Here is a 24,792-nt window from a genome sequence, read left to right on the forward strand (position 1 = left end):
CCATTGTCCTTGGCTTTTCATCAGCCTTCATTGTCCGCCAAAAGAAAATAAACAACAAAAAAAAAAAAGAAAAGAAAAAGGAAAAAAAAAATAGTAACTTCTAAAACACAAAAAGCTTTCTACTTACAGGAAATGGCTCCAATCCCTCCTGAATCACAAAACCTTCAATAACATGAGTCAGGATCTGTGGTTTGACAATAGCCTGTGGAGGTTTGTTTTCTAGGCTGGGAGCACTGCTGGCCATAGATGTGCTATTGCCCCTCGTGGCAGCAGCTGGAATTAGGAGTGGTGGTGGAGGAACAGAGCCATGGGCAGGATCTGATGGAGACTTAATCACTGAAGCACTGACTGAGGCCACAGCAGGCAACTCCACTTGCTCTGAAAGAAAAAGGATGGACCTTTAGCCACCTGCCCTGCAGAGATGGAAGCTCACTCAGACCTGCTGTCTTCCAGGAGCATTATGCTTACTGTATAATTTCGTTGCACAATATCCACAGAAGGAAGAAGCTAATATCCCCTTTCTATAGACGTACACTAACATGCTCAAAATTATCATCTAAACCATTTTTATTATCCCCATAAAACATGAAAATGCCCTAAATATCATTTTCAAAGTAATTTCAAAAATGATCAGTTGAATTTGTCTGCTTTTAAGCTATACAGATAATAAATACCTTACATTCCTCTTTATTCCACATGATACCTAGATAATCATTTGAAAAATTAAAAAGGATGGAGAAGCCCCCAAGTAAGTAGGAATTCCAGTGATTAGGCAGGTTGTAGACTGTAACTGCAAAGCTGGGAGGTCCACCAAATCTTCTCAAATGTGTTTTGCTTTCTAGCGTTGCTAGAGGGGGAGGGAGGAGGGATGGAGAGACAAAAGGAAGAAGGAAGGAGCAAGAAAAGCAAAGCACCCATAGATTGGTAACTTGCTAATGTCTGTGAATATATGCACAACTATCCACATGTATTATCAAGCAGAAACACTACAATATCCCTACCCATGTATTCAATCATCACAAATACTTCTATGGGACAAAAGACCCAAAAAAACACTATTAGGTATGGCTGAAAGTTATTTTTCTACAGGAAAAAAAAATCTATGGGGAACTATAATAAAATTCAAAATAACTCTAACCGATTTAAAGACATTTTCTTGCTCAATAAATATAAAACTACATGTTATGGTTTAAATGGACATTCCAAAATTCCTGTGTTAGGAACTTAATCCTTGACAGCAGTGTGAAGAAGCAGAACTTTATGGAGTGTGAGCAGGACCTCATTTCCATCATGGAGGAACTGTCTGGGATGCCCACATTCCCGGTGATGCTTCCACCATGTAAGAGCTCCGCAGGAAGGTCCTTGCCAGGTGCAGCACCTGTACCTTACAGTCCCCACACTTCAGAAGCACAAGCCAAGGGTTCCTGTCAGGTAGCCTAGGCTGGTTTCAAACTCCACATCTTCCCTCCTCAGTCTCCTAAGTGCTGATGCTATAGGCATTTTCACCATACCCAGATCAAATGCACAAAATGGACGAAGACATTGCATTAAGTAGAGTTTTTTCAGAAAATACTGCTCAATGATAATCTGAATTGATCTTTTTTTTTTTTTTTTTTTTTTTTTTTTTTTTTTTTGGTTTTTTGAGACAGGGTTTCTCTCTGGCTTTGGTGTCTGTCCTGGCACTAGCTCTTGTTCTTGTAAACCAGGCTGGCCTCAAACTCACACAAAGATCCTCCTGCCTCTGCCTCCCAAGTGCTGGGATTAAAGGTGCACGCCACCACAGCATGGCTGAATTAATCTTTAGATCATGAATAAAGTCCTCTCAAGTTGTGTTAAAAAAAAATCTGTAAGTTCCTGTCTTTATAAAAACCTGACATGGAGTATTTGCCAATTCACAGGAAGCTGTTAGAGAGCAAAGCACGAGTGACACCAGCTACAACAGGACAGAAACTCTACTGCACTGCCCTCTAGGCAGCTCTATGACTTTGGAATAGCTTGCTGGATTTATTTACAGATACACACTGGGCTGTGAGTTTGTCCTTCCTTTTTAACATGGAAACTTTTAAAGATTTTTTTATAGATTTTTAAAATTTCAATCATGGATGGAAACAAGTCTGGTTTTTATGATTTGTTATATTTATTTATATATATATAAACATATATATATATTTATATTTATATATAAGTGTGTGCAGTGCCTGTGGAGGCCAGAAGAGGGTATGAGATCCCCTGAAATTAGAATTATAAGTAATTGTGAGCTGCCATCTCCATTCTGGAACCCAAACTCCAATCCTCTCCAAGAGCAGTAAGGGCTTTTAACCACTAAACCAACTTTCTAGTCCCAAACAAGTCTATTTTTATAAGTTACTCAGTTCCATCATTTGACAGGTTATTCTAAATATCACTGTCTTACTCCCCCTTCCACATACCACGGAGGAATGAAGTAAATTACAGGAAGACTGACGTGTCTACACCATAACTGGCAACAGCCAGAAAGACGGGCTTGGAAGGGTCTCAGACAATACACGAGGGAAAAGTCATGAAGACCACCATGTTCCAACATTTCACATTTGGTGTTAGCAGTAAAAGCCACATTTAATTTGTAATAAAAGCAGAAGTACAATCAAGTAAGGTGATATTTCTACTTTTGAATCAAAACTTCAGGACATCTGCAGCAACAAATGTTTTCAAAGAAGCTTTACATACTGGCTGAAAATGTAGGTTACGAGCAGAGCTTCCTAGCATGCTTAAGACCCTGGTTTCAATCCTCAGCACCACCAAAAAGTAAAAAGTTTAAAAAAAAAAGTGAAAACAGGCATCATGGTGCACACCTTTTTTAATCCTAGCACTCTGGAGATGTGAAGCAGGTAGGATCTCTGCGAATTCAAGGACGGCCTTGGCTACATATAGAGTCCTAGGCCAGTCAAGACTATTGAGACCCTGTCTTTTTTGGGGGAAAAAAAAGATTTAAAAACAACAGAAAATAAAAATATCTGAGACTGCTGACAGCCTGTGTAGCCCAGGCTGGCTTCAGACAACCGGTTAACCTTGAACTCATGATCCTCCTACCTCAGCCTCCTAAGTACTAAGAGTACAGGTGTGCACTACCACACCTAGTATCATGGTTAGTTCTTTAAAATGGACCACTACGTACTCTCAGAGTTGCCTGCCTCTGCCTCATGACTGATGGAATCAGAGGCGTGAGCTACCATGCCCAGCATATATTCTATTTTCAAGAGAGAAAAGAGAAGAAAGCTGATTTCCCTCTTCTCTCCTTCCTGGATATTCACTTTAGGGAATAAAGTTCAGAGAAGGGAGCAAACAGACACAGCATGGTCAGAGAAAAGGAAGGCAGGTGCTACTTTGTATCAGATCTCCTCAGGCCCCCACCGTTTGCTTCCATACCTAGGATAGTGTTTTTCCTTAATTGAAAACAATCATGAGGGCCATGAAATCATCAAACACAGAACAATTTAAATTAAGCCTGAGTCAATATTGGTATAATCTATCTTTGGCTACGGTTAACAGTAATATCAGTTTAATGCCATCTCCAATGAAAAGAACATTTCCTATTTTGCCATCTATCAAAAAGAATCTCCTCCTGTATTTTGTCTCCTCACCTAACAAAGGATGTTCAGATGTCAAGTCCTCTCCCCGGCCCACAGTTATGGCTGCTGGAGACAAGGTGGGTGGTGGTGGTGTTCTGTCCATCCTCCCACACTCATCTGACTCCTCTGGCATTTCTTCCTCACACACATCTTCTACTTGATAAACCTGCAATGACAAGTCATACTGCCTTCAAATATTTTCAAAACTACATCTAGTGTGGTATTCTGAATTTAAAAAAATTAATTCTAAATATATTAAACTAAAAACAGGGCAAACGTCTATACTGACAAGCTGAAAGGAAAACTTTGAAATCACTCACAAAACTACTCAGCAGTGCACCACTGAAAGCACACTGTGGGCCAGTTATGTGACCCCTGAACCACTGGGCTTTCCAAATGATAATGACCATAGCTGAACATATTTTCAAGAATTAAAAAAACAGGGTTTTGGCTTTATTCAATCAAGAAACTATTTTAAAAACACCATTGCTTCTGTTAATTTCAACCTATCATGAATCAAAACAGGGGCCAGTACTTTATAGACACTCTGAGTAAACTTCCAAAACAATATATGCCAGGGCAATATAATGCCAAAAATTATATGTAAGATTACTCATTGTTAATAAAAACTAAATTAGGAAAATTATTGTATATGAAACTACAGAAAAGTCAGCAATCATATTTTCATTCCCTTTCTGTTCTACTCAAGAATCAAATGAATTCTTAGAGTTAGTACAATATATACAGATCTTTCTTTAAAACTGAACACATAACCTAAGCTATGTGGCTCTACCTCTCGGTTCCCATGAAGAAGGTTTAGTGCCTTTAATGCAACTGTGACGGTTTTACTGAAAGACTTTGACATCAAAATCACAGAGGAAACCGGGCAGTGGTGGCGCGCACCTTTAATCCCAGCACTCAGGAGACAGAAGCAGGTGGATCTCTGTGAGTCTGAGCCAGCCTGGTCTACAGAATAAGTTCCAGGACAGCCCCGGCTACACAGAGAAACCCTGTCTTAAAAAAAGAAAAAAAAGAAAATCACAGAGGAGAATCCATGTAACTAGACCTAAATTACTCAATTAAGGTTTTATTAAACTTAAGGATTAATTTTCAAAGTGTCTCTAGAAATTAATTGATGTACTTTGATTGGTTGCTATTTATGAAAGATAATCTACTAACACAAAAATGTAAGACAGTTCATTTCCATTCGTGTGGCAAAGCTTCCGCTTAAATTTACAAAGATTGAGGGTTTTTTAAGATTTCTTAACTAATTAACATTGAAATAAATCTTAACAGTTAAAAAAAACTTGTAACATTCACAAAGTTAACTTTAAGTGACATCTATTTTAGTTAGTTAAACTGTTGAAAAAAATGATAATCTGAGGTATCTAGAATTTAATACGAAAATAATTAAGATTTTTAAATCTGGCATAAACCATGTAAAATACTATAAAGTTTTATTTATTAACATGTGCATAACCACAAGTAATACTGGTTTAATAAAAAACAAACAAGTAAAAAAAACAGAAACAAAAACTCAAAGCATCTACTTAAAATAAAACACCCATCCAGGAATGGTGACACAACCCTGCAATCCTAGCATTTAGAAAGCTAAGACAGAATACTGAGTTCAAGACCAGCCTGGGAGCATAGCAAGAGCCTACCTAAACAACAGCAAAAAAGGATTAAACATGATTTTTGCTTAAAAAATAAATAAATAAAATTTCTGAGGGTGGTAGTGTTGCTCACTCTTAGTCCCAGTATCCAGGAGACGGAGGCAAGCAAATCTCTGAGTCCAAAGCCAGCCTGGTCTACAGAGTGAGTTCAGTGATAGCCAAGCTACACAGAGAAACCCTGTCTCAAAAAACCAAAAAACAAAAACCTAAAATCCCACCAGAGTTTTTTTATATTTAACATGATATCTTAAACTATGATCCTAATTAGGTACTAAGTAGGCAACATTTTTTTAAAGTTATCTTTTTGCAACCCAGAAACAGAAAACTGCTTCACGAGAACCTCAGTCACAAGTGGAATCAAGTCAATTGTTACTGTATGCTACACAACTGACAGCCACTACTCTGCTCATGCTAACAGCAAGGTTTAGTATATATTAAATAATATACTAACAATATAGAATAATACTCATCATAGAATACATCACTACCAACATACCTAGGGGTTAACAAACGACAATAACAAAAATAAAATAAAGTTTGTGGGACCTACAACCTAGAAGGTGCGGAGTTAATTCAGAGGAGTGGCTGGAGAGCTGGCTGAGGGCAGCCATGCAAGAGTGGCTTCTTAGCCAGTTCAGTCCATGGCACTCTTTCCCTCACAAACAGTTCTTTCAAACATGGCCACAGCCAAGCTGCTAACCCTCTCCCTCAATGCTGGGCCACCTGCTGCTGCAGCATCTGGTACACTATCTTTTAAGAAAACAGAGCTCCACTGTGCACAGAATTCTGACTTTTTGAAAAGTAGTTTTTAAAAAAGGACAAGACCATAATACAAATAGCATTGTTTTTCAAATTATCAATCAAAGAACACTATAAAATAATTTTCCTTCTTATGATGAGGTTAAATAAAGAGAGCTCTTTATAATCTCCCATATAAAAGAAAACAAGTTTACAGGTAAATAAAGTAGGCAAAAGAAATTTGTCACACATGTCTGATACAATCAGCACAAAAACATCTAAATGCAACAGCTAGACTCCTGAGGAAAGTAGTGATCGGAGGCTTTGCTCGCAAGATCACAACAAACTACACAAGTCCTATTTAGCTCATAACTGTAACTATTCTAAAAATAACGAAGACCGCCAAACTTACCTTAGTAAAGTCCACATTCCCATCTGTCTCCCTTCCTAAATAAACTGAGGAACATGTGTTTATTAGTTCTAAATCATCTATCCTCAACATATCTTATTTACACCCAATTTAAAAAAAAAACTGTTTCTTTTATAGAAATATCTTTTTGAAAACACACTGATTTAGTTTGATAATTCACCTTTTCTTTCAATTTTTACATCTTATTAGAAAGAAATATGTCTACACTTAAGTACTTGAGATAATCAAGGGTAGAAATGGTGTTTTTGCGGGAATGACAACAAAACAGCAACTTAAGAGAGCAGCTGCTAGGAAAGGACCGAGAGGACACTGTGTGCAGGGAGCGGCCTGCTGTCACACAGTAACAGGACAAAATCAGCAAGACAGGCCCAACAGTATTTTTGGCACAGTATTTAAAGTGTTTTATTTTGGGCATTTCTGCCCTAATTATTTTAGCCCAAAGTCTTCTTATTAAAAAGGATATAGGGAATATGGAAATTTTATTGTTTACTCACTGAAAACCAATCTCCTAATTAAATGTTAAGAAAATGAAATGAAATTTGATTCCTTTGAAGGTATTGAATTTTTCCTAAAGCTCTGTTTTCCATGCTTTTGTTCTGGCAGTACTGGGGACTGCACAGGGCCTGGCCCATGCTAAACAGGTGCTCTACCACTCAACCATACCCTCAAAGTGAAACCTACTATAAGAGCTCTAAAAAACCATGAAAATAAACACAGAGGCAATCAAAGAACAGGGTTTTCTAACATCCGTTTCTCCTGGTTTCTGGCTTTCCAGGGCAGTAACAGGCAAAACTGAGCAGCTCCGTGTCTGTTAAGATCACTTAGGATAGAAAAACAAACTACAAAATCGAGTCATAAGAGACAAATGTTTCTACTAATGAAGAGAGCAAGACTCCTTTCCTTTCTGAGATTAATGTTACTTGATATCTAAATATTTCAATTTAGAAATATTCTGTATGGACTCTGTAGCCAAGGCTGCTCTTGAACTCACTGGACAACCCAAGATGGCCAAACTCATGCCCCAGCTTCCCGAGAACTGGTCTGACTTTCAGTGATGTTCAAAATTTGACACAAAACTTCCTTTTAGAAAATTTTTTTTTCCTGAATAAGAAACTGAATCTGGTCATTCTGATTGAACTCATAAGGACCTTATTTCAATTTTTGCATAAAACATTTAATGAATTTTAATAAGTCCTTCAGAGAAAATTTTGAAAAAAGCTACTTTCAAGATAACCTCCCTTTTCAGGCCTCACGTGTCCATTTCGAGAGACTCACTCTGACACATTCCACTGAAATCCCAATTACTCAAAATTCTTACTTCATATAGTGCACTTCTGTTACTCTCAGTGTCAAAGACAGAGACTCAGGGTTTTGAGCCTTTTAACTAAGAAATAACTTAAATATATATTTTCTCTTAGTAGATAGAAAGTTTAAAAAGTCAATTGTTTTTTGCAAAGTTGAATTCTACCCTGGAATAAATGTTTTTACAGTTTTAATTACAAAACACAATTTTGTCAAAAAAGTTATATCATACAATCATACCTCTTCCTTGAAAGAAAAGCTGCTCAAGGCCCAGGACTTCCAAATGCACCCAACTGAAAGGTTAGCTAGATAAACCATGCGCTTAAGAACATACAGAAGGGATCTATGAAGGATAATCACCTTAAGAGAAAAAACTTTGTGCAGATGACACTGGTTCAAATGCATTCCCTTGGGGAAAAAAAATCAACTCTGTAAAGATAGCAGATGGATTTGTTTAAATAGTAATAAAATTAACGAGGGACTTTAATAACCATCACAAATTTAAAGCATGCAACCATACTACAACAAACGACATTTTTTTCCTTTGCCCATATAATACATTGTTGGAATACTGACACAGGAAAAAGGCAAGCTTAAAAAAATCATAGACATTTAGATATAACAGTACAGCACAGTGTGGGGGAACCAGCTTTACGTTCAGTTCAGCAAGAAAGTCAAAGAGCTGCCGAGGGCTTACCACTGGTGGATCAACAGGTGCTGGTGGCTGTACTTGGAGATTTACCGCAACAGTCTGTGGAGGAGGAAGAGTCTGAAATGGCAACTGGACCAGAGCTTCTGCAGCAGGTAGCTCTTCTTCTGACACCAAAGCATTCTGCACCAAAACCTGGCCCTGGGATAGAATTTCAGGCTGCACTTGTAAGGACTGCATAGACTGCAAGGGCAGTGGTGGGATCTGAGCTGGAGGAGATGTCGACATCTGTGGAGGGGTTGCGATTGGAATTGGAGATGACTGCAGGGCTGAGTATTGCTGGTGTGATGTTGGAGACACAATCTGCTGAGCAGGGGACACCAAGGCAGACTGTTGGACTGGGCCAATGTGTACAACAGGGGATGCTGCAAGTGGAAGATGGGATGGAAGATTCAGCTGTGCTGTGGGTTGTACCTGATCAGCAGTAGCCTGCTGCAAATTTGGCCCTGTTTGAAGAGCTGAAGACACAAGAGGGTGTGGCTGGATAAGTGCTTGTGGATGGATAATTATAGTAGGAGACTGACTTGGGGAATGAGGTGGAGGAGGAGACACCACTACAGACTGCTGTGCCGACTGTGCCTGATTAGGAGACACAGTTAAAGGAGGGGGATGGCTCTGAATTGGTGAGCAATGCTGTGACTGGGCATTACTAGGAGCTGGAGAAAGGCCATGGTTTGGAAGCGGGATACAGTGCTGGGATGGGGGCGGATCTTGAGTTGGACTCTGAAGGGTGATTGGCTGAATCTGCTGTTGTTGCTGTTGTAAAATCAGCTGATGATGGGAAACCTTAGGAGGTGGTGAATGAAGAGGAATCTGTTGATGTTTGATTAGAGAATGAGGCTGAATTGGAGAATATGAAGCTGTGAGAGAAAAAAATGACAATTAGTACTGATTTCAAAACAAAACAGTTTTTACATAAATCTAAAGGAGAGTTTTCACATTAGAGAGTCATAGTCATTAGCAGTCTGTTACAAGTCTTCTAGTTTGACATTCTATGACATTCTCCTTGCAAGGCTAAAATACTAGATGAATAAGCTATGCTGTGAAACCCTGACAGAAAAGCAATCTAGTCACGTATGTACAGCCTCCCACGTTCTCCTCTTCCAGTCGACAGAACAGCTTCACTAGCTTAGCACTTAGGTCTCTGCACTTGAGTCTGCTGAGTCTGCCTCTTCTCTGAAGGGGAAGTATCAGCACTCAAGGATGACTTCAAGATAAGATCTCATCCCGTCTGTGACAAAACACGTCCCAAACTAACAACATAATCAATTAAGCAAAATACATGGCTGAATCTTATAGTGGAGGGGCCATTCCAAACCTAAGTGAGCAACCGATTTTTTGCAGAGAATGCAGGAGTAAGATCATGATACCTAAATAAGGGATGGGTGTTTATTCCTTTGCACTCAATGGCAAGTCCAGAGTGAGTGGTAAGCACTGAGTGGTATCGATCAGATCTCCTCACAACGGGAACAGTGCCCACCATGCTGACTCTTTACGCCTAGGACTGAAAACTGAGTGCACTGGAAGATAACTAAAATGACTGCTTAATACCACACAAAAATCACACACAGTTAAGCTGTCATGGTAAGCACACCTTTAATCCTAGCACTCACAAGACAAAGACACATGGATCTCTGAGTAGAGGTGAGCCTGATCTTCATACATAGCAAGTTCCAGGCCAGTCAGGACCATAAGGAGACCCTGTCTCAAAGTCTCCACCCACACACACCCAAAAAATACTCATCTAAATCAAATATAAAGACAGAATTTATCTCTCAATGTAAATATAAAAGTTACATAGCACTTTACATCCTTTTATATTCAACAACAGTTATGGCAACAGCCTTATACAAACTTCTAATAACTTTTTTCTTGAACATTTTTACATTTTATTATAATTTAAAATTTGGGGATCAAGCTGATGAGACCTTTCACAGTTAAGAACATTGGTTGCTCTTCCAGATGACCTGAATTTGGTTCCCAACACCCATGTGGCAGCTAAGAACTATCTGTAACTACAGTCCCAGGGGATCCGATACCCTCTTCTGTCTTCCTGAGGTATCAGGCACACATATGATATACATATATATGCAGGCAAAAGTCATACATATAAAATGATATGTTTAAAAATTATAGAGAACCTAGCCGGGCGGTGGTGGCGCACGCCTTTAATCCCAGCACTTGGGAGGCAGAGGCAGGCAGACCTCTGTGACTTTGACTGGAGACCAGCCTGGTCTACCGAGCAAGTTCTAGGACAGGCTCCAAAGCTACAGAGAAACCCTGTCTAGAAAAAAAAAAAAATTACAGAGATTCTTTAAAGAAATCACTGCCAGGCAGTGGTGCACACCTTTAATGCCAGCACTCAGGAGGCAGAGGAAGGCGGATCTCTGAGTTCAAGGCCAGCCTGGTCTACAGAGTGAGTTCCAGAACAGCTGGAGCAACATAGAGAAATCTTGTCTAAAAACAAAAAAAAAGAAGAAAAGAAAAAGAAAGGAAGGAAGGAGGGAGGGAAAGAAGGAAGGAAGGAGAGTTCCAAAACAGGCTCCAAAGCTATACAGAGAAACCCTGTCTTGAAAAAAAAAAAATTTACAATTTCACTATCTCTTAATTATTTTTAAATGAAAGGCTGGGTTATAGCTCAATACTAGAACACAGGTGTGTGGCATGGGCTCAAATAGCACTAAAAAAAGGAAAAATGAGTTCTAAAATTTAATCTAAAAATAATTTTTCACGTAAGCTAGCAACTGAGATGAAGACTGCCAGCCTCCACAAATGTGGTGACAGCTGTGTGATACAGAGTTAGAGGAGACGGTGACTAGATCCTGTGATTCCAGAGAGTGTTTCCCGTTCTCTCAACACTTGGATCACAGCTGGAGGAAGTGGCTGTCACCTCTTCTTTCAGATGAGAAAATGGTCTTTTCGCCTCCATTTTTAATAAGAATGTTATAATTTAACTTTAAAATCTTTGTCAAGTACTTTTTAATTTTTACTTGTGTGTCTGTGTGTGGGTCCCTGAAAAGGTCTGAAGAGGGCATCAAGATTCCCTTGAGCTGGCAGTTACAGGCAGTCGTGAACCATCCAAGGGTCCTGGGAACAGATCTCCAGTCCTTACAAGAATAATCACTCTTAAATGCTGAATTTTCTTTCCAGCCCCACGTTTCGTGGTCCTGAACACAGGCGACATATACATTAGGATGAGTTTTTGTGCTGTTTTAGGTAAATTATCTGATATTTCAATAGAGTAACAGTCTATAATTTATCTAAATTAAATTCTTCTTAGATCAGAAGTCAGAGTGCAAGAACAAGTCCTAGATTACAGGATGAGAACTATGAGCAAGAAAAGCTGACAATGTCTACAAAATTGTGTCCTGCTTGTTAATTTCTCTGACTTTAACGAACACTATATTATTGTCAGAGCAGCCTAATATTTGAAAGATTAATGACTGACTTAGTTTCTCTTATATTAAAATAAAATATCATTTCATTCAACAATCACTGCAACCCCATAAAGAAGAAATGATACTAAACTAATGCAATATGACGGATCAACTGAAAGAAGAGTCCTACAGCCTGAACCGAGGCTCTATTATGAACTGTTTGCCCCTTTCCCAAATTCACCATGCTGAAACGACAACCCCAAAGCGGCTACATGTAGAGATGGAGAAGGCAGGGAAATAAGGTCACATGGGATCCTGGGAGTGAGGCCCTGGCACGGCAGAGATTTGTATACCAATAAAAAGGGATACTAGGCAGGTAAAGGCCTTTGCTGTCAAGCCTGATGACCTGAGTTTGACCCCTGGAACTCACATGATAGAAACAAAGAACCAGCTCCTACAAATTATCCTCTGACCTCAACATGGACTCTGTGAAATGCTCATGCCTGTCCTACCCCTACAACAAATAAGTAAGTACCCCCAAAACAATGTTTTTAAAGAAGTTATCAGAGCTCTCGTCCCTCACTGTGCACACACAGGGAAGTCCAAGTGAGGACAAAAAGAAAGTGGCAAGGTAAAAAGACAGTCCTCATCAGAAACTGGGAGTGGCCAGACTTGGCCTGAGACTTCCAAGGTTATGACATTTCTTGGTGGCAGCCAGACCAAACCACTAGAAGATTTTTTTCACTGCATGTTGAATTAATTTCTAAAGAAAAGAAAAAAGGGGGAAAAAAGCCCTCTAAAAACTGCATAGAAAACCCCTTTCCTGATTTCTAGGGATGTGGTTAAAGGTGAATTCTCGCCTTTATATATTAAAACAGAATTATTGTCAAGTGTGGTAACACATTCCTTCAGTCCCAGCACTTGGGAGGAAGAGAAAGGCAGATCTCTATGAGTTTGAGGCCAGCCTGGTCTAGGGAGGGAGTTCTAGGACAGCTAGGACTATACAGAGAGACCCTGTCTCAGAGGGAAAAAAAAAATTATCAATCAGGCACAGTAGGAGGCTGAGGCAGGAAAGTTGTCATGAGTTCAAGGCCAGTCTGGTCTACTGTCTTCTAAATAAATAAACAGAATTGCTAACACATGAAAGCTTCCATCCTCAAGGAGAAATGGTCAAGAAAATCAGGTTATTTTTAGACCCTAAAATTACATGCAAGAAAACAGTAACCATCTCCACTACAGTAACTATTAGGCAACCATATTAGGATATAAATAATACAAATAGAGGGTCTGTTTTCTTCTCTATTTAAAATGACTGCTGGCCTAGGTCTAGCTAAAGGAAAGAATAAGAAGACGGGTCTCACTGGACCCTGCCCTCTGACCCGTCAGCTCAGGCACAGCAGGCACTGCTGCTCCACACAACTCGAGCCCTGGTGCTGCTGTGAGGCTGAGAATGCTCTGGGCAATGCTGTACAAAAGCGCAGTCATCTGGCCAGAGACAACACAGACCAGACCACACAACAGGGTATAGACATTTACTACAGAGAGAGAGAAACAATATCTAACTATAGCATGAATGGATTTACTAGCAAAGTTTATAGCACTTCTCTAAGATTCATTCATAACAATCCTAAGCATGGTGGTAGCTAAATAATGCTAAGGGGAATGACTGATAATTTCCAAAGCGTCAGTGTGGAAACTGGGTGATTAGTCCAAATATACCACGTACCTATCATTGGCAAATGAACAGAAGACAAACCTTCGTGCTATTACTATGAAAAGGTGAAAAGATACAACAGAGTGCTGAAAACCGGGCCTATCACAGCCGTTACTAAGAGCACCCGCAAGGATCTCGCTGTCCAGTAAAGAGGTTGGGTTCAGAAAGCACTACAGTTGTAACAGGTCAAAGGAAAGAGACATTTCAACTTAAAGGAATCAGACAATGCCAAGATTTTGAGAGTTTGTAGAGCTAAGAACATGGACAATCCTAATAGAAGAAACATAAGAAGTTAAAGGGCTGTAACTCCATGTTAGAGCGCTGTGTGCCATGTGTGGGAGGCACTAGACTCAATCCTCAGTACCAAACACACAGAGGAATCAGTCTAGGGGGAGAGTAGACTTCAATAGTATACAACAAGGGTCAGAAAGCTCACTCTGGTTGAGGAACCATGAAGCAGGATTACCTGCAGAAAAGAGATCCACATGGCAGAATAAGAATGAAAAGGAAAGCTTCCTTGACAGCTTTCCCTCAGATGGCATCCCACACTTGTAGTGGTGGATGAGAAGTTAGGAAAATAATTTCTTTATTTGCCCAATCTGTTTTAGTAACAAATTTCCACTAATGACTTAATTAAGATGCACTTACTTTTTACTAAAAGCTTAAAAATATGTACCACTAAAGCATACTAAATAAAGACAATTCTTTTTTAAAAGCTAAAAGATTTAATTAATATAAAGAGAGCAACACATCATAAAGACATTAAGTGCCAAGTAACAACAATGGAAGACCATTGTTTTGCTGTATAACTTATTTCAATTATTAGGTTTTCTAAATTTTTTCAAACTACTTAGTGAGATCTTCTTTAGCTGACAAAAATTCTCACTTAAAAATGTTTTTAAATTGTTACTCTTATTCAAGTAGCATGCATCCTTTGTTTTGCTGTCTGATAAGAAAACAAATAAGGCAACTATTTTTGACGAACATTCATCCCACCTGGTGCTATTAACTGGTGAATGCTTGAAGTCCGAGTGACCGCTGTGCTTCGAGATTCCAGGCTTGGGCTTCCTCCCTTCTTGCTCTCTGGAGAAGGGTCTCGTTGGCTGATTTTAGAACTGGTCACTGTTGTTTTATTATGACAAATTGTCAATGATTGAGTTTGACCAGTGCTTTTTGGTGGGCCATTCTGTGAGCTAGATAAGACACCCAACTTCTGGCTGCGTAATGTTAAATTCTGAACCTAAGAACCACATAACAAAAAATAAAGATGAAAACATGGCTTTAGCTGATACAGCAATCATTACAATAATGACAGTAATTAATATTGTGCCTCCTACACAAAGAGGTCCACACTCCTGAGACAACCAATAATCTTTAAGGAAACCCTTAACAGAAAGGTCGCTCCACATGAGCGTGTCTTAACTACTATGTGGCAGGCTGGAAAGGACATAGAGGGTTGGGTATAAGACAGTTGTGAGTGAAAGAGCAGGACAGGAAGACCAGGAAGAACTAAATGAAAACCAAACCAATATTAAGGGGAATAAGGGGAGGGGCTGACGGCAAATGCAGTATAAATATGAAGAAACGGCTCTGCCATGCACTACATGGAAAGTGACCAGTTCTAAATGCGTTAGAGGGAGTACTGTAAGACAACTGACTTATCTAAGCATCTGCTCTGGTGTGATACCATGAGAGCATTTTCCGAAAGCTTCTTAAACTGAAATTCTGTTACTGACCACTCAATGTCTTTGAGAACAGAGCTCTGAAATGGGCAAACACTGTAAACTGACAGGATTATCCAAATTCATCTCACTTGAGCTTATACCTCTCCAAAGAGCAAGGCAGAAAATGCCTCACCAACAGTAGCTTCTTGCCTATCTGAAACACGTACCAAATACACTTAGTACTAGCAATGGTCTCGGAGGGTCAAAGGAGGCTACACCTAGACAAAGCTAATGAATGACAAGCTGCTGAGGTCTAACTTCTTAGTTGATGCTCAAGGCTCTATTCCCGGTCCAAATGCCAAAATAGTATCAACAGAAGGTAAATAAACAGTCACATCAGGCAAGTTTCTATCTCTACAGCTACTGTTAATGTGTGCAAATGAAGTTCCTCGCCATTCCACCTCAAAAAAGATACTTGTGAATAGGCGTGGTCCCAGAACAAGCGGTGCTAGGAGGGGGTGAGGTCTCTGCCTCCACCACGGGAGTAGTGAGCAAATGGACTTAACATCTGAATAGACTGTTGGGAGGCTCCGGAGCAACAGAAGAAGGGAGTGGCTGTAGAGAGGGTCACTAAGGGGATATCTTTGAAGGAGAATTGGGGCCCTGATCCCTTCCTGTCACTCTCTCTGCCTGGCTGCTAAGGAATAAGCAAATTAGCTCTAACACACACTCCCAGCCATGACACTCTGCCTCTACGCCCCAGAAAACAACAGCACCAGTCCACCATGAACCAAAACTATAGGCCAAAATAAATTTCTTTTATTTTTTTTAAATTGTTTCTCCTAGGTTGTCAAAGCAAAAAAACTTGACTAATACAACAATCACTGGAAACCCCTCTAAGTGAGAACATATGGAGCACCCTCTCTGATTTCCCTCCCACAGTTCCTACTGTGTCAATATGTATCAAATACCATTGGTTTTAAAGTCTCATACAGAAAGTAAAATGTACTGTATTCCCTGGGTTGCCACTCAAAGTCAACAATGTAGGCCCAACCCACTATGAATCCACTTTCTCTTCTCCAGTCTACAGTCTTCTACAACTGCCAAACTGCTCTCACTGTCCTATAAATACACCATATACTTCCTTCATTAGGTGCCTTTTGTTCTGGCTCTGCTTGAACTTTCTTTCTCAAGCCATTATTAGCAGTTCAATAATCTGCTTGGCTCTCTCAGAAGAGCTTCCTGGAGTTCTTTGTGAAGAATTTGCCCTTTCACTCCGGGATGTTTCCATGGAATCTGAGTGAGACTGGCCTACAGCATAATGTCTAGCTTGTCTGTACATGACCAACATACACATTTGTGAAATGGTGAGAGGAGACTCAGCTAATAGGGCCAGAGCCTCCAGCATTGACTTTTGGACCCCCAGCAATTCAGAACTACAAAAACTGGGAACTTCCTAAGTCTGGGATATTCTCTTACAACTGATTTTGATATCACATCATATAGATATTTGAAAGGTTATTTAGTTCCACTTATGGCTTTTATGCTAACACTACAATTTGTTCATATTTACTAGCAAACTTCATTAAATATCTTGGTGGAGGCACATTAAAATATCTCAGAAAGGACAGAGATGTAGCTAGGTGGGCCTAATATGTATGAGGCCCTGGGATCCATGTCTGGTATGACAAAAGAAAAAACAAAAAAACTACTATCAGTATAGTGATAGTAGCACAGGCTTATTATCACAGCACAAGGAGGCAGAAGCAGGAGGAACACAAACAAATTCAAAGCCAGTCTAAGAACCATAGTTAATTCCAGTACAGTCTTGGCCATACAGCAAAACCTGACTCTAAAATACGTAAGTAAATACACAAATAAGTAAAACAATAAATTTACCCAGGAAGAGCTACATAATTGAGAATATAGCATTTTCCACAAATGATTCATGCAGTAGACCATATAATAATGATAACTGAGAACAAATATGCCAAAAAACTTGAATGGCTCCTTCAGGATGAATAGCATCTGAACAGTAAATGAAGATCTGACACAATGACCTACACACCACACTGCTTCCTGGAATCCTGAAAGGCAATGTTCATGCCTCCACAGTTAAGTATAATGTTATGTTCTATATGAGCTTGTAGACTTTAGATAACCTGCTGCCATCTTCACTCAAATACTAACTTAAAGTAAATAACTTACACTGTAGAAACTGCAGCACCAGAAGTAACACTGACTCACTACTGGAAAGACCACATGTTCCAGGACAGTATCTTTCTGGGGAGAGAGAATCCATCCCCAGAAGAGGAGTAATGGGCATCCTAGCCTTAATTTTCATTTCCCCTAAAACAAGCCTATGATTCTATAAGAAACTTTGACATCATGCAAGAGGTATTTTTGCTAACTTCACTCTAACATCCAATGATATATAATGAATATATCACTACCAAAATAATTCTCGGAATCGTTTAACTGAAATCAAGCACTGCAGATATTACTGCAGCATTCTCACTGCAGAAGAGGGGACTGGAGGTGGGGCGGGGGGGAGTTAGTGCTGTGCTGAGCTGACTTCTCCTCAAATCAGCATTCCCTAGGTTGCCCTTTGATAAGTAGGATCTTATTCTTCTAAAAACATCCTTTTTATGCCAGTCATGGTGGCACACACCTTTAATCCCAGCACTCTGGATGTGGAAGCAGACAGATTTCTGTGAATTCAAGGTCAGCCTGATCTATATATAGTTTTCCAGGTCAGCCAGAAGTATACAATAAGATTGTCTTAAAAAAAAAAATTTTTTTTTTTTTTTACTGAGGAAAAAGGAATTGATATAGTGACTTTTGTAGTTTAAATAATAACATTAAACTACAAATCTGATACTCTTAATTTTAAAGAACACAATTTTTAAACTACATACTTAATTTTTTTTAAAGTAGAAAAGTAAAAAAGAAAATAAAAAAGGGCCATAGTGGTACACTCCTTTAGTCACAGCACTCGGAAGGCAGAGAGAGGCAGGTAGATCTCGGATTTCAAGGCCAACCTGTTCTATCTATAGAGTGAGTTCCAAGACAGCCAGGGCTACACAGAGAAACCCTGTCTTGAAACACACACACACAAAAAAAAAACATTCATACCCAATAGTCCTGAACCTGAAGTTGTGTCTCTGTTGGTCAGCATCGCCTATCACTGCCAGCCTCATTCACTGTCACGCAAAATCAGTGTTCACAGAGATCCCTTCAGTCCCCTGAAAGCCTTAACCAAGTCAGACCCACACAGTCACAGACCTTGGACAGGTCACATCCTATGTCACCAGAAGACCAATTCACAAACATTAGCTGCATTAAAGACTCATAAGAATGTTTTCGTCATGAGAAACAGTAAGAAAATGGAGTACCATATTAAAAAGAAACATTATCTCCTAAGCAGCTGGTTGGTTTATCATGGAAACTATCAATCATTTAAATGGTTATTTATTATCTCTTCATTTCACATGTGTGATTTGTCTTCCCACAATGTCAAATAATAACAGTAGTCAGTAGATAAGATATTTCATTATGTGGCAGCACTGTGATGAGAAGCTTCTGATTGCCTCACTTGTCACTTGTAACAGCTGAGAGCTATCATTTCCAATATAAAGTAAAGCAATTGGAGCTGAGCAAGAATCATCTTAAAATTAGCACTTAGTGAGCACTATCTAGCAGACCCTGTTAAGTAACTATAAAGAGCCAGGGAGCAAGTTAAGAAAACTCTGTGTTTACTCAGCTACAATCTTTATAACTAATACATGAAAATTAGTCTTTATTATTAAATGTATCAATACATAGAAGTTCTATTAAAAAAAATCAAAGAATATTAATTATTACTATCTCATTTACTCTTATTGTTGTTGTTTGGTATTCCAAGACAGGATTCTCTGTGTAGTTCTGGCTGTCCTGGAACTCACTTTGTAGACCAGGCTGGACTTGAACTCAGAGATCTGCCTGCCTCTGCCTCCCAAGAGCTAGGATTAAAGGCGTGCACCACCACCGCCCAGTTACTATCTCATTTCTTACATTTACCAGAAAGCCGGAGTATGAAATGAGAAATAAAATCCACCAGGCATGGTGACTCATGCCCGTAATCTCAGCACTGAGGAAGCTGTGAGGGACAATTCTGTATTCTGTCAATTATGTTTTAAATAAACACTGATTGGCCAGTAGCGAGGCAGGAAGTATAGGCAAGACAACCAGACAGGAAGTAGAGGCAGGGCAATGAGAACAGGAAAATTCTGGGAAGAAGGAAGCTATCTCTGCAGTCCTGCCCAGACAAGGAAGAAGGAAGATGGGATCTGCCCCACTGAAAAAGGTACTGAGCCATGTGGCTAACATAGATAAGAATAATGGGCTAATATACGTTATTAGAGCTAATACAAAGCCTGAGCTAATGCGCGATTTATAACTTATGTAGACATCTGTGTGATTTTCTTTGGGACCTAATGACTGTGGGAAATGGGAAGGACAGAAACCCCAACAAACAGGCTCACATGTTACACAGGGTGACTCATGCCTGTGATCCTAGCACTGAGGAGCTGACACAAGAATATTGTCTCAAATTGAAGGCCTGGGGCATAATATCAAGTACTAGGCCATCCAAGGCTACTACCAAAACCTTTTCTTAAAAAAGAAAGTTAAAAATATACCCAAATGAACAAAAGCTATTTTAAAATGTGTAAGTAAATAAAAGGCCAAAGATGACCAACATCTGAGTGAATATCTGTCATAAACATTCACTACAAAAACAACAAAATAGTACCACATAAAGCAACAGTCTATTCAATTATTTTAACTTAAAGTTTATTCAATCTAAATGATCATTATGACATTTACTAAGATATGACTTACAATAAGATGCAACTATTCTATAAGTTTTGACAGTAGGTCAAAAGTTATGGAATCAGAACCAGCAGTGGTGGCGCATGCCTTTAATCCCAGCACTTGGGAGGCAGAGGCAGGCAGATTTCTGTGAGTTCGAGGCCAGCCTGGTCTACAAAGTGAGTTCCAGGACAGGCTCCAAAGCTGCAGCAAACCCTGTCTCGAAAAAAGTCAAAAACAAAACAAACAAACAAAAAAAGAAAAAGGTATGGAACCAACACACTGAACATCCAACCACCACACTGAACATCCCTCCTAGTCAATTTTTCCTACCTCTAATTTTTTTCACTATGGAGGGTTTTTCTGATTCTGGAATTTTAAAACTACAGAATCACAGAGGACATACTTATTGTGTCTAGTTTCATTTGCTAGCCGTGCTTATGAGATGTACTAGTGGTTTGCTCTTTTCCCCTCTGAGCACTATTCCACTGATGACTATAACACCATCTGTCTGTACATTCAGCATTAGAATACTTAGCCATCAAAAACTATTGTACAGTGTCAGTCTTCATCTCAGCCACCCAGATGGATGTATGACGATGATCACTATGATATATGATGTTGGACATTTTTATCTTGTGCTCATTGGCCTTTTATATACTGTCTTTTTGTCTTTTTGTTTGTTTGTTTGTACTTCTGACTGTCCTGAAACTCACTACATAGACCAGGCTGGCCACAAACTCACAGAGATCTATTACCTCTGCCTCCTAAGTGCCAGGATTAAAGGCATGCATCACCATACCTGGCCTATATAGTTAGTTTTGTGTAAACTATCTCTTCAAATATTGTTTCCATTTTTAACTGATATCATGATCTATTACTAAACTATAAGCATTTTTTTATATTCTAGGTACAATCATTGGTCAGATACATATATTGAGAATAGTTTCCCTCAGCTTGTATCCTAGATACTCATTTTGTAATGTCTCTTTAAAGAATAATTTTTAGTTTAAGTCCAACTTATCACTTATTTTTGTTTCTAGTTAATCTTTTTTTGTGCCCTAAGAAGTCTTGCCCACCCTAGACTTGCAAAGATGCTGTCCTGCTTTCTCCTGGAAGATTAAATTTTTTATTTTTACCTTTACGTCTACATACTACTTTTAGTTTACTTTTTGAGTAAGAGAGAAGTTTCATTTTTTTTTCCATAGTACCAAATAAAGTAATACTCTACTTATGTTTTTAACTTCAAATTTGCCTGATTTTTAAACTTAAAATTATCATCTACTTTGACGTATCTGTTATGTAACTACTTGCAAAGGAAATCTACAAAAAAGAATATACCTCATGTAAGAAAGAAATCTGGTAGACAGCAAAACTAAAAATACTGTGTCAATAATAAAACTCGTGTTAATCTTGATGAATCAACACCTAATAATCTAAATCTGTTTGATTATATGTCATTTCTACAAAACAAGCATGCTCTTGGAGCTCTCAGTGCTTTATGAACTTCACCTGAAAGCCATGGCAATGCACTCTGAAGCAGAGGAGCTGAAACACGAACGCAGTGACCGCCTTTCCACTGAGAGAGACCCAGACCTCCAGTACCACACTGTGATACACAATCTCACCTGAGCAGCTGCAGACTGACAGGAGGGTGACGATGACGACGAGACAACAGGAATGTCAGACTGCACAGCAGCCACAGTGGTAGCGGGTGTGAAAATCAGCTGTACAGACAGAAAACCAAAAATAACACCCTAAGACTAAAGAACATGTCCCACACACAGTGTGTAGCAAGCAGGCAAGAGACTGAACTTTGTGACAGAGAGACAGTGCAGTCAGGACTACCTCCTAAGCAAAAGGCTTCACACGACAACAAAGTTGTGATCACAGAGCTCAAAAAGTCACCAACAGCTTTGAAATCGCTCACAATTCTGAGAGTAGGGGAAAACTACTCAAAGAAAAGAATGTGTTTTTGTGAGATGAGATCCTCAAACCAAATTCTGTCCCAAATAAAAACTACTACCTCAGGATTCCTAAGATGGAAATGAAAATAAAACTGCACTAGGATACAGATTAATTTTGGTAAGAAACAGGCAAAGAAACACCAAAAAGTCTCTTCAGTCCACACATTAACAGTGCCACATACTACGATGTTTCTCAGCTACAAGGGACCGATCGTAGGACAAGTAAGGTTGCTCTTGATGTTAACCCTGTTTGTAAAGGGCGATTTGTTCTAAATATAAATGCTCGAATGTTAAAACAGAGGAGCAACCAAAGGCCTTCACCCCAAAACAACAAAAGAGAAAAACAATCCATACATCACCATCTTGTTTTCAAACTTTTAATATTAAACAAGTACCGTTAATTTCTAAGACAATACAATCTACTCAATCTAACTGAATTTAGTAAATAATGATGGGCTTTAAAGTGTGGAGACACACTATTTTTAAAGTCATTTCAAGAAGTACTTGCTACCTTCCTGCTATTTAAACTAAAATAATCAATTAGGGACCTTTTCTAACCTTGAACATTAACAGTATGTAATAAATACAATACTGGGTTGCACTGTGATTTTCATGCACATACATGGCCATCATATTCACTATCCCCTGTTCCTATTTACCATGCCCCCTCATTTCCTGAACCCCTTATTTTCCTCTAAACCCTTTTACATTTGAATTCTTTTCTCATTTACTTACTGAATCTATGTAAATTCACCAACAAATTTTCTTACTTTTGGTGCATGCAACCAGCCTAAAAGTACTCCACCCAAAAACGAAGATTTTCTTGTTTGAGTCATATGAATTGCCCATTTTAAAGGTCAAAATCATCAAAACAAAACAAAAATATTTCAAATGGTTCAAATCATATTATTAAAGACAATTTCATGAGAGAAAAGTGATCCAGAAGAGGTGATATTTACAATTTGTGCATAAATGTTGTGTCACATCATCACTTCCTGCCAAAAATAAGACTGAAAACTTGCTTTCCAATTTTCAATGAATAGGGATCAGATATATAATCAGTTCATTGGTCAAAATCTGCATACTAAGGAGGCCGAAGATGGTGAGTATTGATAGGATGCTTGTCTAATCATCATGATGCCCCGGTTTCAATCCCTGATACTGCAAAATTAACTAACTAACTAATTAGGTTCATATATATATATATGTATTTATATCTTATATAAATAAAAAGATATATATTAAAACATTTGCTTAACTGTACAAAATTACGTCAGCCAATGTCTACATGTCTTTAAAAATGTCAACAATAAAATCAGGAAATCAGTAGGTATCTAATTATAAAACTATCAATTAACATTCCTATATTAATAAAAGCTGAAGTAAACATAAGAATGCAACCTTACAGAATTTGAGACTGTAATAACCAAAACTATGAATTATCTGAAAAACTATCAGAACTCCAATCCAGATTTCAGAAGGTCCTTGGACATAAATTCTTACTTATCATTGAAAACTAAGTTTTTAATATTTCTAACTATTTCCTCAAATCATCAATGTCAGCAGAATAATTGATTTATATAACACTGTAAATAATAAAACTGTAAGATGGCATCAGTAATAAAAAGCTCTTCAATTGTAGAGATTTCAAAATATAAAAAAAGGTTTTAAAATCAGTACCAGTATTAAAAAATATTGTTACCAAGAAGACCTATTAATTCACAGTGGAACTTTTATGCATATTTATAAGTGTTCAAAGGCTGAGCATACACACATACACACATGCACACACACACTCACTTGATAAATACTGCTTAAGTATTAAAAATGCCTTATTGCATCAAATCCAAAAGCATTGGAACTCTCCAGTCCTCAGATACTGAAGAGCTGGTATCTTAAATCTTACCATCTGAGCTCGGAGATACATTTGAGCTTGGCTGGCAGTCAAGGTAGGAGAGGTACTCCCTAATAACATAGTCTGTTGGGTAATACTGCCGCTGGTGGAACTGGAAGCCTGGGAGCGACTCATCAACTGAGCAGGTGTAGGAGAAGTGGAGAGGTTGATCTAAGGAAGAAAACGTAACACGTAATGCTTCCATGTTTTGCCTCCATATTCTCAACTTAAGGAAGCTGAAGCAAGACAATCAATGGTAGAAACCTTAAGGATAGGCTTTGATCTTCGACAGAGCCCTTCATTTTGGGCATCAATTTGCATACAAGCACAGACTGCATGCAAACACACAGCACAGACTACTTACTAACTGGAACAACTTTCAAACACATCCACATTTCAGGAAGACTTCTAGAAACTTAAAAATGGCTTTACTACTACCTCCCCCAAAACTAGGGATAATGTCCAATTACTTTAATATTACAAAGAGTGACTTTAAAGTTCTAATTGTAATACATTGTTTTGTCACACTGTCATATTTTGAGGAGCTTCTGAAGTGAACAAAAATTAAAACACAAATAATTCATTTATATATGAAAAACATGTGGGTAACGTATAATTACTGTAATGTTTTAACTTAAAGGTTCTGAAAACAGAAGAAAATATAATTGCTATCTGTTAAACAGATGGAAAAATCCTGAATATTGGCTATGAAATTAATGTATCAACATTTTAAAGTTTAAAGTCATGCTTAAGAATTAATTAGAGCTGGGCGGTGGTGGCGCACGCCTTTAATCCCAGCACTCGGGAGGCAGAGGCAGGTGAATCTCTGTGAGTTCGAGGCCAGCCTGGTCTAGAAGAGCTA

At 38.7% G+C, this 24,792-nt stretch overlaps 1 protein-coding gene across 6 annotated transcripts in view; it reads right to left on the bottom strand.

Annotated features, from left to right (window-relative positions):
* Phc3 (polyhomeotic homolog 3) overlaps positions 1-24,792 on the bottom strand; it is a 61,025-nt gene that overhangs the window by 19,199 nt on the left and 17,034 nt on the right. For 3 of the 6 annotated variants that reach the window (XR_001229533.2, XM_013355375.2, XM_013355377.2), the window contains exons 5-11: positions 23,943-24,101; positions 21,698-21,796; positions 14,551-14,794; positions 8,452-9,323; positions 8,115-8,162; positions 3,621-3,774; positions 128-378 (exon numbers count right to left, since the gene is read on the bottom strand). Coding sequence is in view for 5 of the 6 variants with exons in the window: in XM_013355375.2 (XP_013210829.1) it covers positions 128-378; positions 3,621-3,774; positions 8,115-8,162; positions 8,452-9,323; positions 14,551-14,794; positions 21,698-21,796; positions 23,943-24,101 (1,827 nt within the window). In the remaining variant the exon portion in view is untranslated. The remainder of the gene's footprint in view (positions 1-127; positions 379-3,620; positions 3,775-8,114; positions 8,163-8,451; positions 9,324-14,550; positions 14,795-21,697; positions 21,797-23,942; positions 24,102-24,792) is intronic. The other 3 variants (XM_013355376.2, XM_005371674.3, XM_005371675.3) reach the window with 3 other exon arrangements.

This window comes from Microtus ochrogaster, unplaced genomic scaffold (assembly GCF_000317375.1).
Source record: "Microtus ochrogaster isolate Prairie Vole_2 unplaced genomic scaffold, MicOch1.0 UNK120, whole genome shotgun sequence".
In the NCBI taxonomy this organism is placed as follows: Eukaryota; Metazoa; Chordata; class Mammalia; order Rodentia; family Cricetidae; genus Microtus; species Microtus ochrogaster.